We start from the raw sequence: 17,555 nt of genomic DNA on the forward strand, positions 1-17,555 counted from the left end.
TTTTTTTTTGAGATGGAGTCTTGCTCTGTTGCCCAGGCTGTAGTGCAGTGGCAGGATCTTGGCTCACTGCAATGTGATCTGTGCCTCACTGGTTCAAGTGATTCTCCCGCCTCAGCCTCTGGAGCAGCTGGGATTACAGGTGCATGCCACCATGCCTAATTTTTGTATTTTTAGTAGAGACGGGGTTTCGCTATGTTGGCCAGGCTGGTCAACTCCTGACCTCTAGTGATCCACCCACCTTGGCCTCCCAAAGTGCTGGCATTATAGGCTTTGAGCCACCATGCTTGGCCCAGTTTTGTGTAATTTTGTTAAAGTTTAGTCCTAGTCATTTGTCATTTGTAGTTACTTTTTTCTTTTGTGAAATTATTTAAATTTTATTTTCTAATGAATTGTTGCTTCATATATTAAGTCTTTTGCTTTTTTTTTTTTTTTTTTATATTTTTTGAGACAAGGTGTGACTCTATTGCCCAGACTGCAGACTGGAGTGCAGTGGTTTGATCTCAGCTCACTGCAACCTCTGCCTCTTGGCCTCAAGCCATCCTCCTACCTCAGGCTCTCAAGTAGCTGGGATGACAGATGCATACTACCACACCAGGCTAATTTTTGTAGTTTTTAATAGAGACAGGGTTTCGACATATTGCCCAGGCTGGTCTCGTGTTTCTGACGGCAGATGATCCATCTGCCTCAGCCTCCCAAAGTGCTGGGATTATAGGCATGAGCCACAGAGCTTGGTTGTCTTTTGCTTTTTGAATATTGGTTTTTCTTTAACCCAGCTAATCTTTATTTTTTTGGATTGTCCAGAAAAATAGCCATACCAGTCATTGTATTTTTGTCTCTTTCAATATTTATACTTGGTTAAATTTTACTGATTTTCACAACAGAGTTAGTAAAAATGAATTATTTATTATTATTTTTGAGACAAAGTCTCGCTCTATCCCCCAGGCTGGAGTGCAGTGGCACAGTCGTGGCTCACTGAAACCTTTGCCTCCTTGGTTTAAGCACTTCTCCTGCCTCAGCCTCCTGCGTAGCTGGGATTACAGGGATGTGCTGCCACTTGGCTAATTTTTGTAGTTTTAGTAGAGATGTGGTTTCACCGTGTTGATCAGGCTGATTTCAAACTCCTGACCTCGTGATCCACCTGCCTCGGCGTCCTAAAGTGCTGGGATTACAGGCATGAGCCACCACAGATTTTTTTTTTTTGTCTCATACGTAATACTTGGCCTTTCCTATTAAATGTGACATTGGTTGTTAGTTTCGGAGTGATATCATAATAACCTTTTAAAAAAGAATCCTTCTGTTACAAGTTTACCAAGAGTTCTGTTCTCAGTTTTTTGTTGTTGAGACGGAGTTCACTCTTGTTGCCCAGGCTGAAGTGCAGTGGTGCAATCTCGGCTCACCACAACCTCTGCCTCCTGGGTTCGTGCGATTCTCCTGTCTCAGCCTCCTGAGTAGTTGGGATTACAGGCATGTACCACCATGCCTAGCTAATTTTGTGTTTTTAGTAGAGACGGGGTTTCTCTATGTTGGTCAGGCTGGTCTCAAACTTCTGACCTCAGGTGATCCACCCGCCTTGGCCTCCCAAAGTGCTGGGATTACAGGCGTGAGCCACTTTGGCCTTTTGCTCTGTTTTTAAAATTAGGATGCCTTCTAAAAGTTCAGATGCCTTTTTTGTTTTGGTGTTTTTGTCTTTTTCACAGATGTAATGCATTCTAGTTCTCATTCAGTTTCATTTAGGATTTCTAAATCCCTTTTTTTTTTTTTGAGACGGAATTTCACTCATGTTACCCAGGCTGGAGTACAATGGCGCGATCTCGGCTCACCGCAACCTCCGCCTCCTGGGTTCAGGCAATTCTGCTGCCTCAGCCTCCTGAGTAGCTGGGATTACAGGCACGCACCACCATGCCCAGCTAATTTTTTGTATTTTTAGTAGAGACGGGGTTTCACCATGTTGACCAGCATGGTCTCGATCTCTTGACCTCGTGATCCACCCGCCTCGGCCTCCCAAAGTGCTGCGATTACAGGCTTGAGCCACCGCGCCCGGCCTAAATCTCTTATAAGTACGTTTGTGTAGTTTGTGTGTGTGTGCTATGTGCTATTTTAGGTTTTTGCAGCAGGACTAAGCTGGTTTTTATGAAATAAAGTTGTAATTTCAAATTATATATATATTTTTTTTTCCCTCAAATTTTTTGCTTTTAAGTACCCTGGAGCTATGTAGACAGAATTAAATTGTATGTTTATTGAAGGATTTAGAAGTCATCTTACGTCTTTCTGTGCCGACTCTTTTTTTTTTTTTTTAATTAAAAGCAGTTCTTTTAACAACTTCTAATTTTTTGATAAACTATATTGATTTTATTCAGCTTCTAAGAGACAATTTGATGTCTTAAACATTAATCACACCTATAAACTATACAATATGGAAAACAGCAGGGTGATTTTTATTATTTAAAAATTGTAACAGTTTTTTTTGGGAAAAATATTGGTTAGATGTTTTCATTGGGATTTATTTATTGATATTATGTCCAGAGAGAAAGGTGAATGTTATTAAAGTAACAAAGTGACACTTCTTTTCAAGGATTAATTTTCCCCCCACCAGCATTTTATTGTTAAAAATTGTGAATTTATAGAAAAGTTGTAGGAATAAGTTTTTAATGTATTAATTATTCTCATTCTTAGGTGCATTTTATCTGGTGTTTGAATATATGGACCATGATCTGATGGGACTACTGGAATCAGGCTTGGTTCATTTTAATGAAAATCACATAAAGTCATTTATGAGACAGCTCATGGAGGGTCTGGATTATTGTCATAAGAAGAACTTTTTGCATAGAGATATTAAATGTTCCAATATCCTTCTAAATAATAGGTATGGGTATGAACTTTATATATGTCTAAAATGAGTGTTAGCATGGATATATACATGGAGAGAATAGACTGGAAACCATAAAGGCGGGGAATGTGGGGGGTGGTGAGGTTTGAAAATTACCTATTAGGTACAATATGCAACATTTGGGTGATGGATACCCTAGAAGCCTAACCCCTACGATTACACTTGTAATACCCATGTTACAAACAGGCACATGTACCCCCGAATCTAAAATTTTTTAATTAAATAAAAGGTAAAATGAGCGTTGCATGATATATACCTTGATTATACTTAAAAGATTTAAAATTTAGTTTATACAAACTATTTAATCAGGCCAGCCACTGTGGCTCACACCTGTAATCCCAGCACCTTGAGAAGTCGAGACTGGCAGATCACTTGACGCCAGGAGTTCAAGACCAGCCTGGCCAACGTTGGCAAAACCCCATCTCTACCAACAAAATACAAAACTTAGCCAGGCATGGTGGCGCACACCTGTGATCTCTGCTACTTGGGAAGCTGAGGCATGAGAATTGCTTGAACCTGGCAGGTGGAGGTTGCAGTGAGCTGAGATCATGCCACTGTACTTCAGCCTGGGTGACACAGCGAGACTCTGTCTCAAAAATAAAAATAAAAATCAACAATATTATAGCTTGGGATACTCAAAAGTTGCGTTAAATCCCTGTTAGTGGCCGGGTGGGGCGGCTAACGCCTGTAATCCCAGCACTTTGGGAGTATGAGGCAGGTGGATCACTTGAAGCCAGGAGTTTGAGACCAGCCTGGCCAACATGGTGAGACCCTGTCTCTACTAAGAATACAAAAATAAACCCGGTGTGTTGCTGCCTGCCTATAATCCCAGCTGCTGGGAAGGCTGAGGCATGAGAATCGCTTGAATCCGGGAAGTGGAGTTACAGTGACCCGAGATCATGCCACTGCACTCCAGCCTGTGTGATAAAGCAAGACGAGGTATCAAAAAAAAGTCTAATAATAGTCTGTAATGCATAAAAAATAATGCTTAGTTGACTTTTCTGCTTGCTGTTATTCCAAATAATGTGAATGGATCATCTAATAAGTAATATAATTTCAGCTTTAGGCTGAGAGTAGATTTTAGAAAATTTAAAAAAAAAGTCACAATTATAAACAACTTTTTGGAAGTGTATACACACACATACACATATTTAAAATTTATGTAAATAAGCTTATATTTCTAACAGCTTATGTTATATTTGAACCCTGGTAATTCTCTTATAATTGGTAATTTGTTAATTAAAATAAGGCATGCCTGGTTCTGATTTTAATTAATAGAGAGTGTTCTATGCATCTAGTCCCTCTAAGACCTGGAAAATTAAACAAATTAAAAGTGATGTCACTTAGTTTTTGAGCACTGTTAACTTGAACAAGGAATTTGTCTTATTGCTAAGTAATAAAAATGATTACATTTTATTTTCATTGAAGTATGCTTTTCTAAATAGGAGCTGAATAGTAATAAAATACTACTCTACTAATATTATAATACAATAATTATAATATACTACTACAATTTTAACTAAAACTATCCAAACTATTGTTTACTTTCTCGTTTCATGAATTTATCGACTACTTGCCTTTCCCTGTGTTACCTTGATGATACTGCAGTGTGAGCAGAGTTAAAGTTTACATAGGTGTATGATTTGTCAGTTGTAGGCATAGAATGTGTATTGTCAATTTAGAGTAAATTAATACCTTTTGTTCATTTTGTCTTATTTTCACCAGAGGGCAGATAAAACTTGCAGATTTTGGACTTGCTCGATTGTATAGCTCAGAAGAAAGGTAAGAGTACCTTCAAATGAATGTTGTAGACATTAGAGCTTAGTATTAGAGGCTATACTAAGTTATTAATAGTTTTATTTTTTAAAAGATAAATTAACTTTTCTTGGTTAGTACATAAAACATTGAAATTTTATACCATATTGGGTTGACTATTGTAATTAAAAATTTTATACATTATTTCAATTTAAAAATTGATCTTTAACACTTAACAGGTAAAAGTGATTTTTAAAAAATGTACATCTTTAAGAGTGACTGCAGTGAACTTATACTGACATTTCTAATGCATATCTAGGTATTAAATATTCTTAATGAAAACCTTTTAAATTGCATTTTAAAATTTATAAACTTTGTTTTCATTATTATTTTAGACTTCAGGTTTTATTGTTATATCTACAGTTTTTTGTTTTTTTAACTCCCCTAGAACCCGTTATTTAAACCAACCATTGTGAAGGGTGTTCAGTGTATAAGACACCAAAAAGTAGAACTTTTCTGGCTAAAGTTGGAGTATATACCCAGCTTGACTTTCTTTGTGCCTGGTGGTAGTGAAATATGACTTATCTTAGTGGAACTAATATGGGATTTCAAAATAAGATATTTTTGTGCAATAGTAGGTTTTATGTAAATAAATTATGGAATTAATTGGGTTTAGTAAATCTTTAGTTCATTTACCCCATTCCTTTTCTGTCTTTATTTTCAGATATATATGTATATATCTCTGTAATAATATATTTAAAGAATTTAAAAATTACATATAATTTTACATATAATTACATATAATTTTAAAATTACTTATGACAATTCTGTCATTTTTTTAGTATCATAATTTAATATAATGAAACAGTTGATTGGAGTCTTAGATGTATACTTTCACTTAATCTGTGCTTATTTCGATAAAGGAATAAACAAAAACTCTTGTTTGAATTTTTCAGAGTAAAAAGTCTATTTTTTTCAATCTTGCAGTGTCTGTGACATAATTCTGGAAACTATTTTCATTATATAGTGTTCTGGAGGTTTATAATATATGGTTTGGATCCATTCGAGTTCCATGAAACCCCTCAGAAAGTACGCTGCAGGCCAGGCACAGTAGCTCATGCCTGTAATTTCAGCACTTTGGGAGGCAGAGGTGGGCAGATCACCTGAGGTCAGGAGTTGGAGACCAGCCTGGCCAACATGGTGAAAACCCATCTTACTAAAAATATCTAAGTATGGTGGTACACACCTGTAATCCCAGCTGGTTGGGAGGCTGAGACACGAGAATCTCTTGAACCTGAGAGGCAGAGGTTGTCGTGAGCTGAGATCACAGCATTGTATTTCAGCCTGGATGACAGAGCAAGACTGCCTCCAAAAAAAAAAAAAAAAGTGTTCTGTGGATGGGGTTTTGTGATTGGACCTCCAGTTCTCTGTACCTCCATTCACCAGAGTTACTTGATTTTTATTTATTTTAACTGCTACACTTAAAATTAACATTTTATGCCAGGTGCAGTGGCTCATGCCTGAAATCCCAGCACTTTGGGAGGCCAAGGCAGGTGGATTACCTGAGGTCAGGAGTTCGAGACCAGCCTGACCAACATGGAGAAACCCCGTCTCTACTAAAAGTACAAAATTAGCCAGAGATGGTGGCACGTGGCTCTAATCTAATCTCTAATCTACTTGGGAATCTGAGGCAGGAGAATTGCTTGAACACAGGAGGCGGAGGTTTTGGTGAGCCAAGATCATGTCATTGCACTCTAACCTGGGCAACAAGAATGAAACTCCACCTCAAAAAAAAAAAAAAGAAAAATTAACATTTTAGGAAAGTGTTGTATGGGTTTTTTTTTTTTAAGTTTAAAACTTTTAAAACTCAAAAGCTGTGTCCCTCATTTTGCATTTGAGAGAATTGAGACCCAGAAAGGGTTGAGTTACTTTATGTTTTAAATTTTGAAATATGTGTACATTGTGAAATGACTACATTGAACTAATTAATATGCATTATCCCACATTTTTTTGTGTGTGCTAACACTTAAAAATCTACTCTTAACAATTTTCAAGAATACATTGTCTGTAGTTACCAAGTTATACAATAAATCTCTTGAATTTACTTTTGTCTAACTGAATTTATATGTCCTTAGGCCAACATCTCTCCATAATTCCTACACCCAGTGTCTGGTAACCACCAGCTCTACTCTCTACTTCTGTGTGTTCAGGTTTTTTAGATTTCACATACAAGTGAAATAATGAGTTATTTTGTCTTTATGTGCCCGGCTTATTCCACTTAACACAGTGCACTTCACTTTTATCCAGGTTGACATAAATGACAGGATTTTCTTATTTTTTTTAAGACTTGAATAATATTTCATTTTGCATATATGCCACACATTTTCTTTTCTTTTCTTGTTTTTTTTTTTTTTTTGGAAACAGAGTCTCTCTCTGTGCAGTGGTACAATCTCAGCTCACTGCAACCTCCACCTCCCAGCTTCAAGTGATTCTTTTGCCTAAGCCTCCCGATAGCTGGGATTATAGGCCACATTTTCTTTATCCATTTATCTCTTAGTGGACACGTAATGTTGATTCCCCTATCTTGGTTATTGTGAAGGGCTGAGAGACTTTAAAGATCAAAAAATGTTGGCAGAGCCAAGGGTATATAGTTTTCAACTCCTAATTCTTTATTCTTTCTATCATATGTAATAGTGCCTCTTGGTAGAAATTGAAAGGAAAAATTGATCTGATTGTGTACTTAATCCAAAACTTCACTTGAAATACATTTTTTTCTTCTGTTTAAGAAGCATATATATTTTATTTTATTTTATTTTATTTTATTTTATTTTATTTTATTTTATTTTATTTTATTTGAGACAGTCTCGCTTTGTTGCCCAGGCTGGAGTGCAGTGGTTCCATCTCAGCTTACTGCTGAGAGGCAACCTCTGCCTCCGGGGTTCAAGTGATTCTCCAGCTTCACCCTTCTGAGTAGCTGGGACTACAGGAATACACCACCAAACCCAGCTAATTTTTGTATTTTTTTAGTAGAGACAGGACTTCACCATGTTGGCCAGGCTGGTCTGGACTCATGACCACAAGTGATCTGCCTGCCTTCGCCTCCCAAAGTGCTGGAATTACAGGCATGAGCCAGTGTGCCTAGCTGAGAAGCATATATGTGACTAAATTAATGTGGCTATGATTTTGGGAAAGTTCTGGTTAATTGAGAATTCTATCTACCAAGCTGGTTAATTGAGATTTCATTATAATTAGATTTTGCTTAATAGAAGTTTTTGTCTATCATTAATTATGTAAATCCTTTTCCATGGAATAGAAAACAGCTAATTATAATTTCATCTAATAGATTTTTGTATGCAGATATTTGTGCACATTTGGAATAGAGACGTTCCAGAAAAGCTGATTATAAAGCCAGATTTTATATATCAGGCTCAATTTTCACACTGCTTTTTATTTTAAAATATAATTTGGGTTCCAGTGGAGTGCCAGGGGTGTGCCTTGTTCATTATCATTGTGGAGTTTATGTACTCCTTTAAAACTTCTCTTTTTTTAAGATCAGAATAATTCTGATTTCTTTAGGATCTACTGGAGAAGTAGGGTTAATATAATGGAATACCTTTAAAATACATATATTGTTCTAGTGAACCTTAATAACATACTGATTTTAAAAGAAATCTACCTTTAGCAGATTTATTGTATTGTCTCAAATTTTCCAGATTTTTTTTGAGATAAATATACAACAAATGATTTTTTATTCATATTTCTACTTTGTTATAAACAGAAAGCCAGATAGGGCTTCATTATAATGCTCATGCAAATATAAAGTCACTTAGAAATATTTTTATTTTTTAAGTAGTTACTATTGATCGAATAACTGAAGTGTTCAAGAATTCCGTGTAAGGTTTTTTGTTTGTTAATAGAGCGTATTTTATCCTACCACTGTAATAGGATCAACCACAGCTCTCATTAGATTTTGGATGTGCCTTTATTGAATTTTGAGGAAAGCTGGGTGGAGTTATAGCTAGTACTTGGGGGTCTGTGACCAGTATGGATCTGGTCTGTCATGTACCTATTATTGAAGAAAGAAAGAGAACCACTGGATTAAAATTAGAGGGGAAAGTTATTTATTTAGATTTGTGTCATTTTCTCATTTTGAACATTGGTATTTATACTTTGTCTCTTCTGCACTGGGGACTTTAAAACTTGAGAATACCTATTCATCTTTCAGTATCTTTTTGTTTTTTTGAGGTGGGGTCTTGCTGTGTCGCCCAGGCTGGAGTGCAGTTGTGCCATCTTTGCTCACTGCAGCCTCCGCCTCCAGGGTTCAAGTGATTTCCCTGCCTCAGCCTTCTGAGTAGCTACTACAGGCACCCGACACCACACCTGGCTAATTTTTGTACTTTTAGTAGAGATGGGGGTTTCACCATATTGGCCAGGCTGGTCTCGAACTCCTGACCTTGTGATTCACCTGCTTCAGCCTTTCAAAGTGCTGAGATTACAGGCATGAGCCACTGTGCAGGGCCTGGTATCTATTTTAAGTGTAGCTTTTCTTACAGCTACAATGTTTCCTTCTTCATTTTTATTTTACCAAGTCATTGTTCCAGTGGTTTCAAAAGGATGGAGTATCTTTCTCTCTTTATGTGACTGTCCTGCGGGAAAAAATGTTTTCCATATTAATTGAAATTAGCTTCATTTTCTAGAGAAGAAACTATAATGTAACACTTTCCTGTTTATAATTTTTTTTTTTTTTTTGAGGTGGAGTTTCACTCTGTCACTCAGGCTGCAGTGCAACGGCATCATGATCTCGGCTCGCTGCAACCTCTGCCTCCCTGTTTAAGCGATTCTCCTGCCTCAGCCTCCCGAGTAGCTGGGATTACAGGCATCTGCCTCCATGCCCAGCTAATTTTTGTATTTTTAGTAGAGATGGGGTTTCACCCTGTTGGCCAAGTTGGTCTCAAACTCCTGACCTCAAATGATCTGCCCACCTCTGCCTTCCAAAGTGCTGGGATTAGAGGTGTGAGCCACTGTGCCACTGTATTCAAGATACATTGTAAATTGTGTCTTGAATAATGATTCTAAATATTACTATGATCAAAATAAAATAGTTTTTTAAACAATAACCAGAATGCCTCCTACATTTCTATATGATGATCCAGTAAGGGAAAAATGAAAAGGGCCTTAGAGTGTTAGCTCACCAATACCACCCTCCCAAAACACACATACCTTTTTGAAGGCAATATCGCCATCTATTGGCTTTTCAGAACATTGCTATTGAAAGTAAAAAGCAAAATTTTTTCCAAACTTAAAGGTATTAATGAGAGAGGAAGACCGTATTAGCATATTTTATTCTTTCGTGTTTTATGTGCCCTAAAACATTGAATGAATTAATGGTAAATGCTTGGTTGATTTTGATCTGGGAGAAGGTGGTCCTTATCTGGAGTATCCTCCTGATGTAGATGAGTGCAGGGAGCTTTGGGGATTCCAGGTAATCAAGAGGATCTTCTGAGAATCACTAGACAAGATTGGAACCATGGTAATAATAAATAAAAAAGAACCAATAACAGATGAAATACAATAAATAATATGATTAAACAAGCTTTAGGAAAGGAAAGCTCATTTAGATCACTGACTTTTAAATGTAAGATCAAGATTAAATTGTTCTCCCTTCAGCTTTCATGGAGTAGTCTGCATTTTTGAGCATATAAAGTAGAAATAATTCCCCCCTCCTCCTGTTGGAGGAATCTCACCCTTACTGCTGAATACTTATAAATCTGAATTCCAAGCCTTGATCTTTCTTTTGATCTCCTAACCTTTTTGTTTATTGGAAATCTCTACCCAGGTGATTTGGGTACTCTAAATTAAACCTTGTTACGACATCTATCTGTTACATTCTCCAGAAAAATGTCTACTCCTTTTCCTTTATTTCCTGTTTTAAAGATACCCAGTCACCTTCAGATATAGACCATTATAAATAGAATTTTTTTGGTTTTCCTGCCTTCTGTTTTTTCTCACTTATGTTCTTCTCTCCTGCCATTGCAGTCCCCCAGAGAAAAGCAATGTTGAACTATTTGTAGTTCCTTAAACTTGCTGTGCTCTTGAATGCTTTTGTGAATCCAAGTAAGCTGTTCCTTTTGTATTGATTATACTTCCCACCTGAGTTTGACAAATTTTTTTTTTCTTTCAGTGTGCAATTCAGGCCTTACCTCCTTTGAAATCTGTCCTGAATCCCACAGGCATCATTGGGCACATCTTCTTTTATTTGTTCAGAGTATATTATTCATTCTATGTACTATTTATAGTACATGATTATAATTTATATTACCACCTTTTTTTTTTTTTTTTTTTTTTTTTAAAAGACAGAGTCTCGCTCTGTCACCTAGGCTGGAGTGCAGCGGTGACATCTTGGCTCACTGCAACCTCCACCTCTCAGGTCAAACAATCCTCTCACCTGAGCCTCCTGAAAGTACTACAGGTGTGTGCCACCATGCCTGGCTAATCTTTGTATTTTTAGTAGAGATGGGGTTTCACCATGTTGGCCAGGCTGGTCTCAAACTCCTGACCTCAAGTGATCCACCCGCCTCAGCCTCTCAAAGTGCTGGGATTGCAGATGTAAGCCACTGCACCCAGCCTACCAGCATACTTTAATGCTCTAAACAACTATAAGTGTGGATTTTTGTTTCTTTAACCATCTGGTAGTGCTTAGTTAGCACAAGGCCTAGCTCAGAGTTTCAGTAAATAGTTGTTTATAGAGAAAGGAAAAGGAAGGAACAAATTTAACTAACATTTGTATATATTACTTTATTATACATAGTTTCCTTTCATAAGAATTATTTTAAAAGAAAGCTTTTTGAAATGGATAATGTCGGTATCATTATTCTTATGTACATTTTCAAGATAAAGAAACAGAAGTTTGGAAGACTTAAGTGCATTTGCAAGATCACACAACCAGTAAGTAGTGGAGCTCAGGATCTTTTGACAGAAAGATTATTTTCATTATATGGGAGTGCTTCTCTGGTAAGACTCTGAATGCAGCCTTGATTACCTGGAAGTATCTTCCAGGTGGAGAACTCTAGGGCCTCTCAAGTCTGCTTTAGAGGTACCATTAGGCTGGTGACAATTTTTAGAGTATTTTTGTAGTCAAGGGTCTGTTGAATTTTGCTTTTTGCCTTTTCATCCTCCAAATATAATATTTTATTTTTGACAAATGAGGTATGCGATAGTTTTAAATTTTAAGCAGCTTGAAAGCTCTTGAAATATCTAATGAGAAATCTATAAACAAAAATATATTGATGCAGCAAATATTTTTAAATTACCTGTAATTTTTCACATGAGAGTTGTTTTTTTTTTGGGGGGAGGGGGAGATGCGATCTTGGCTCTGTCACCCAGGCTGGAGTGCAGTGGCATGATCTCAGCTCACTGCAACCTCTGCCTCCCAGGTTCAAGCAATTCTCCTATCTCAGCCTTCTAAGTAGCTGGGACTACCGGCATCCGCCACCATGCCCGGCTAATATTTGTATTTTTAGTAGAGACGAGGTTTCACCATGTTGGTCAGGCTGGTCTCAAACTCCTGACCTCAGGTGATCTGCCCACCTCAGCCTCCCAAAGTGCTAGGATTACAGGTGTGAGCCATTGTGCCCAGCCTGACTTTGAATTTTAGTACTTTGTTAGTCACATAAGGTTTAAGGAAAGACAAAAAGTGTTTGATTTTGTTTTCTAAGGTGTTACTTTCCTGGCAGACAAAGAAATAGTGTTTGCCTTCTTTTCAAAAATATTAATGAGATTTACAAATGAAAGTATTTAGCAGAGGGCCTGGCCTTCGTGGCTCATGCCTGTAATCCTCTCCTAGCACTTTGGGATGCCAAGGTTTGAGGATTCCTTGAGCCCAGGAGTTCGAGTCCAGCCTGGGTCAGCATAGTGACCCAGTGACCACTATTTTTTTTTTAAAAAGTAGAAATTTAAATGCACAATATTTAATGTTGAGGCCATTATTTTTGGTTTAGTTTTTTGCCATCTAATAACAGCTTATTGAAATTAATAATTTTGCTTTTCTAATTTAATGGCAGAAGGACTATGTATGTGTGTTTTCCTGGATTATTGAGTTTATTGCTTGGAATTGATCTTTATGGAAATAAAACTGCACTTTGGGAGGCAGAGGCAGGCAAATCACCTGAGGTCAGGAGTTCGAAACCAGCCTGACCAACACAGAGAAACCCTGTCTCTACTAAAAATATAAAATTGGCTGGGTGTGGTGGCGCGTGCCTGTGATCCCAGCTACATGGGAGGCTGAGGCAGGAGAATCTTTTGAAACTGGGAGGCAGAGGTTATGGTGAGGCAAGATTGTGCCATTGCACTCCAGTCTGGACAACAAGAGTGAAACTCCGTCTCAAAAATCGTTTCATTTTTAGATATTTTTTTTTTTGTGTGTATACATTTATTTGATAACACCTAAGAACTTGACTATACGTTTTTCAGTCCTGTTTCTTTTTCAGTGAGAGTTAGTTTGTTTTTTGTACAAATATGGGTATAGACACACCATAAGAATGTAATTTGTTTTTAATCCATAAAAAAAATAGCCTCTTGTATGTAGTGTCACATCAGTTTGCTGCTGCTTTGTATGATCTAAACAAGATCATCTCTATCATGTTGGCAGTGGGTAGCAAATCTTATAGAGCAAGTTTGAAATATTCATTTTTGAGGATTCTGGTTTTTTTTTTTTTTTGAGACAGAGTCTTGCTCTATTGCCCAGACTGCAGTGCAGTGGTGTGATCTAGGTTCCCTGCAACTTCTGCCACCTGGGTTCAAGCAATTCTTGTGCCTCAGTCTCCTAAGGAGCTAGGATTACAGGCGCGTGCCACCACGCCTGGCTAATTTTGTGTCTTTTTAGTACAGATGAGGTTTCACCATGTTAGCCACAATGGTTTCCATCTCTTGGAATTGAGCTTTATGGAAATAAACTGCATTTCCAACTCCATCTCAGGGTTTCACCATGTTAGCCAGGTGATCCACCCGCCTCAGCCTCCCAAAGTCCTGGGATTACAGGCATGAGCCACCACGCCTGGCTGGATTTTCTTTTATTTTTCTGTCTTTAGATAATGTATTTTCATATTACGATGTGCTTTAATTTTCCTAGGATTTAAATTTCCTGGAGCCAAAACATAGTTCCAGTCTCTGTTACTTTTGTCTTTACATTTGTAAATGGTTAATTAGATTTAATATTAGCATCCTAATCATAATACCGATTTTTTTGATAGTATCCTATATTGTTGAATTGAATGAGAGTAAATCATCATATATTTTTTCTTGTCCTTAGTAACGGTCATTTTCATTTTCTTTTGTCAGTGTTACCTTTTAAAAGCTCTAAAAAATGCTTTATTAAAAATGTTTAAAATACAATTAAAGCACCACTAATTTCTTTAAAGTTTTCTTGCCAGCTCTGTTCTCTTCCTGGGTTTATCCCCTTTCTCTGGAAAATGAACATTTTTTCTCCTCCCTTAGGGAACTGAAGGTTCAGTGTGGTTGGAACAAAACCAAATAATAATAGATTTTATAAGCCTTGTGTAGATATTCTCTGATGGAAGCAGTATGTACTATAGGCATAACATATTCATGTTTTATTTCATACTATCGCTTTGACTGCATTTTGGAAAGTGCTTGGCCTTGGAAGTCTGAAAGCAAGGGCAATCACTTAAAAAAGCTGTTACAGTAAATCCAAATAGGATGATTATAGCTAGAACCAGGGAACAGGCACAGGTATTGGAAAGACAGATTAATTATATCATAAGGATGTAGAATTGTAAGAACTTGATGGTTGAATGTGTTGTGAGATACATCCCTGCCTCTACCCCCTGCTGTAAGCTTTCTGCTTAATCAACTGGATGAATGATTTGTTGGTTAGGATAGTCTAAACTTTTGTAACAGAACCACAAAAGTTAGTGGTTTAAAGAATGAGAAGCTTATATCTGTATTTCTCACTTAATAATCTTGAGTGCATGGTGGCTCACACCTGTAATCCCAGCACTTTGGGAGGCTAAGGCGGGGACAGGTCACCTGAGGTCAGAAGTCCAAGACCAGCCTGGCCAACATGGTGAAACCTCATCTTTACTAAAAATACAAAAATTGGCTGGGTGTGGTGGCATGCACCTGTAATCCCAGCTACTTGGGAGGCTGAGGCAGGAGAATTGCTTGAATCCAGGAGCTAGAGATTGCAGTGAGCTGAGATTGCACCACTGCATTCCATCCTAGATGACAAGAGCAAAACTCGTTGTCTCAAAAAAAAATAAATAAAAGAAAATTTTAGAGTGGTTGCTGCTTACTTCAGTGCACAATTAAGAATATTTAACCATATCATCAGGTCAGATGGTGACTGCTTCATACAGTTATTCAGAGAAGCAAATTGGAAGATCTGCCATCTTCTATACATGCCTTCCAAGGCTGATGCCAGAAGTGAGAAAAGAGGAGGGAGGAGAGTAATGAGCCAGGCCTAGGAATGGCACTTATCACACGTGCCCATGTTCCATTGGAGAGCACTTGGTCATGTGACCACACCTAACTGCAATGAGGATGGGAAATGTAGTGGAGCTGGACAGCTGCCATAGAAGGGAGGAAGAACAGATTTTTAGAGGACAGCTATGAATCTCTGCCACAGATAGTGAGGCTGTTTGCTGAGACAGTAAAGAAGAACAGAGATGCAGTTTGTAGCAAAAGGTAATAATGTAGGTACTTATAGGACTTCTACATTTGCTTGTGTAGTAAGTATGGGCAAGTAAGACAGTTGATCTTACTAAGATGACAGCATCAGTTAGGAAAAAGAAAAAATTGGATTTGTTTTTCTATAGCACTGTGATGATAGAAGAATTTTAAAATTATTTTTCTTGGAAGATACCTAAAGGAGGAAAACAGTTCAAATAGAAAGGCAGGGGGAAAGAGCATGAGAGAAAAGATTGTGTTTATTGTTATGTAGTTATTAATAAGTTAGACAATGCACATGTAGGGTAAGGAATTTAAAATAACAAAGTGCCACAAAGCAAATAAAGATTATAGTGCCAAAGTAGTGGTGGTAGTGGCTAATTGGGTAATTTTCACTAGAGTAGTTATGATAGACATCTTTTAGGAAGTAAATTGGAGCTAAGACCTGAATGATGAGAAAGGGAGAACTTAATGAAGAACTGGGCCAAGAACATTCCAAGTACAAAGGAGAAGGAACTCAGTACAGCCTGGAAACAGACTTGGGAGGTTTAAGGTCAAAAAGCTGCCCAGTGTAATAGGAGGTAAGTGTATATAACAGCCTCAGTGTACATAACAGCCTTGTCAGCTGAAGTAAAGTCTAAATTTATTTGATTACATTGGGAAATCACTGGGCAGTTTTAAGCAAGTAGGTGATACCTTCTTTTGTGCTTAATAAAAAAACTGAAAAGAAGTTAAGGGTAGCCAGGCATGGTGGCACGTGCATGTAATCCAAGCTACTTGGGAGGCTGAGGCAGGAGAATCGCTTGAATCCGGAAGGCAGAGGTTGCAGTGAGCCAAGATCATACCACTGCATTCTATTCAGGGCAACAGAGCAAGACTCTGCCTCAAAAGAGGTAGAGTGGATTAGAGATGGAGGCAGGGAAACCAGTTAAGATACTGTTGTGGTCATACCAGTGAAAAGAACAATGACTTGGATTAGGTGTTTCGATTGGGGATCTATTTTGGATGTAGAATTGACAGAAGTTGTTTGGAAATTTGAGGGAAAGATGAATCAAGAATGATACCTGGATTTTTGACATCAAAAGCTGGGTAGGTGTTAAAAAATAGATCCCACATTTCTTTTGTAGGTTTGATAGATTTTTCTGCAATGGATTGTGAATGTCATAGAGATGACATGGCATTTTGTGTATATGATGAATTTAGTTAACTGAAGACTCTCTTTGTCTTAAAACACTATAAATTATGGTATAAAAGAAGTGCATGGGAGGCTTGCCTTCAAGCAAGAAGTAGTACAGACTTTATCATATGATGTTGGAAAAATGAAGCATTTTAGAGCGAGTTTAGGTATTTCATTTTATATGATTTTTTCCCCCACTTAGCATGGCCTTTAACAAAGGCACCAACTCTGCTTTATATATTTTAACTGGGATTATCCAGATCCCCCAAATACTTCAAGGATCTAGGATTTTGTTCTCTTTTTCTATACATATCTAGACCAATAGATTGAAACATGTGCCAGAAAAGTTGCATCCTTCTTATCGCAGTGCGTGGTTTGTTATGGATAGAGTGCAGCTTATCAGGCCTTAAGGTAGGGAAGGCCATAACCATATCTCATCTTCCCAGCCCTCCATCTCTGGAATTCCTGGGATTGTTTTTTGTTTGTTTGTTTGTTTTGAGACAGAGTCTGGGCTCACTGTAACCTCTGCCTCGAGGGTTTAAGCAGTTCTCTGCCTCAGCCTCCTGATTAGCTGGGATTGTAGGTTTGTGCCACCACGCTGGGCTCATTTTTTATTTTTAGTAGAGGTGGGGTTTCACTGTCTTGGCCGGGCTGGTCTTGAACTCCTGACCTCGTGATCCACCTACTTGGGCCTCCCAAAGTACTGGGATTACAGGCATGAGCCACCACACTGGCCTTCCTGGGATTGTTTAGAGGCAAAGTATTAGAATCTATCAGTGAACAGATACTCTTTGATCTCTACTCTGTTGATATGTCCTTGAATGTAAAAATAATTTTTAGAGTGTGGTCCTAAAAGTATATATTAGTCTGAATATTTGTTTACTTCATAAATGAAAGAATTTCCATAATTTTGAAATTACATTGGTGTTTTAAAATTCAGCTTCCTAGGTTAAATTTTATAGTTGAATGTTTTCTTTCATTCTTTGCCTCGTTCTTATTTCTTGTCTAAAACAGAAACTAAGCATTTGGAAAGGCCATTAATTAGTATACATT

The 17,555-nt window shown here is 37.6% G+C and overlaps 1 protein-coding gene across 4 annotated transcripts in view; it reads left to right on the plus strand.

The window, feature by feature from the left end:
• CDK13 (cyclin dependent kinase 13) overlaps positions 1-17,555 on the plus strand; it is a 127,748-nt gene that overhangs the window by 75,269 nt on the left and 34,924 nt on the right. For all 4 annotated transcript variants that reach the window (XM_037730524.1, XM_037730525.1, XM_017506149.2 and 1 more), the window contains exons 6-7: positions 2,674-2,863; positions 4,613-4,669. In XM_037730524.1, coding sequence (XP_037586452.1) covers positions 2,674-2,863; positions 4,613-4,669 — 247 coding nt within the window. The remainder of the gene's footprint in view (positions 1-2,673; positions 2,864-4,612; positions 4,670-17,555) is intronic.

The sequence above is a fragment of the Cebus imitator genome, unplaced genomic scaffold (assembly GCF_001604975.1).
Source record: "Cebus imitator isolate Cc_AM_T3 unplaced genomic scaffold, Cebus_imitator-1.0 Scaffold349, whole genome shotgun sequence".
NCBI classification, from domain to species: Eukaryota; Metazoa; Chordata; class Mammalia; order Primates; family Cebidae; genus Cebus; species Cebus imitator.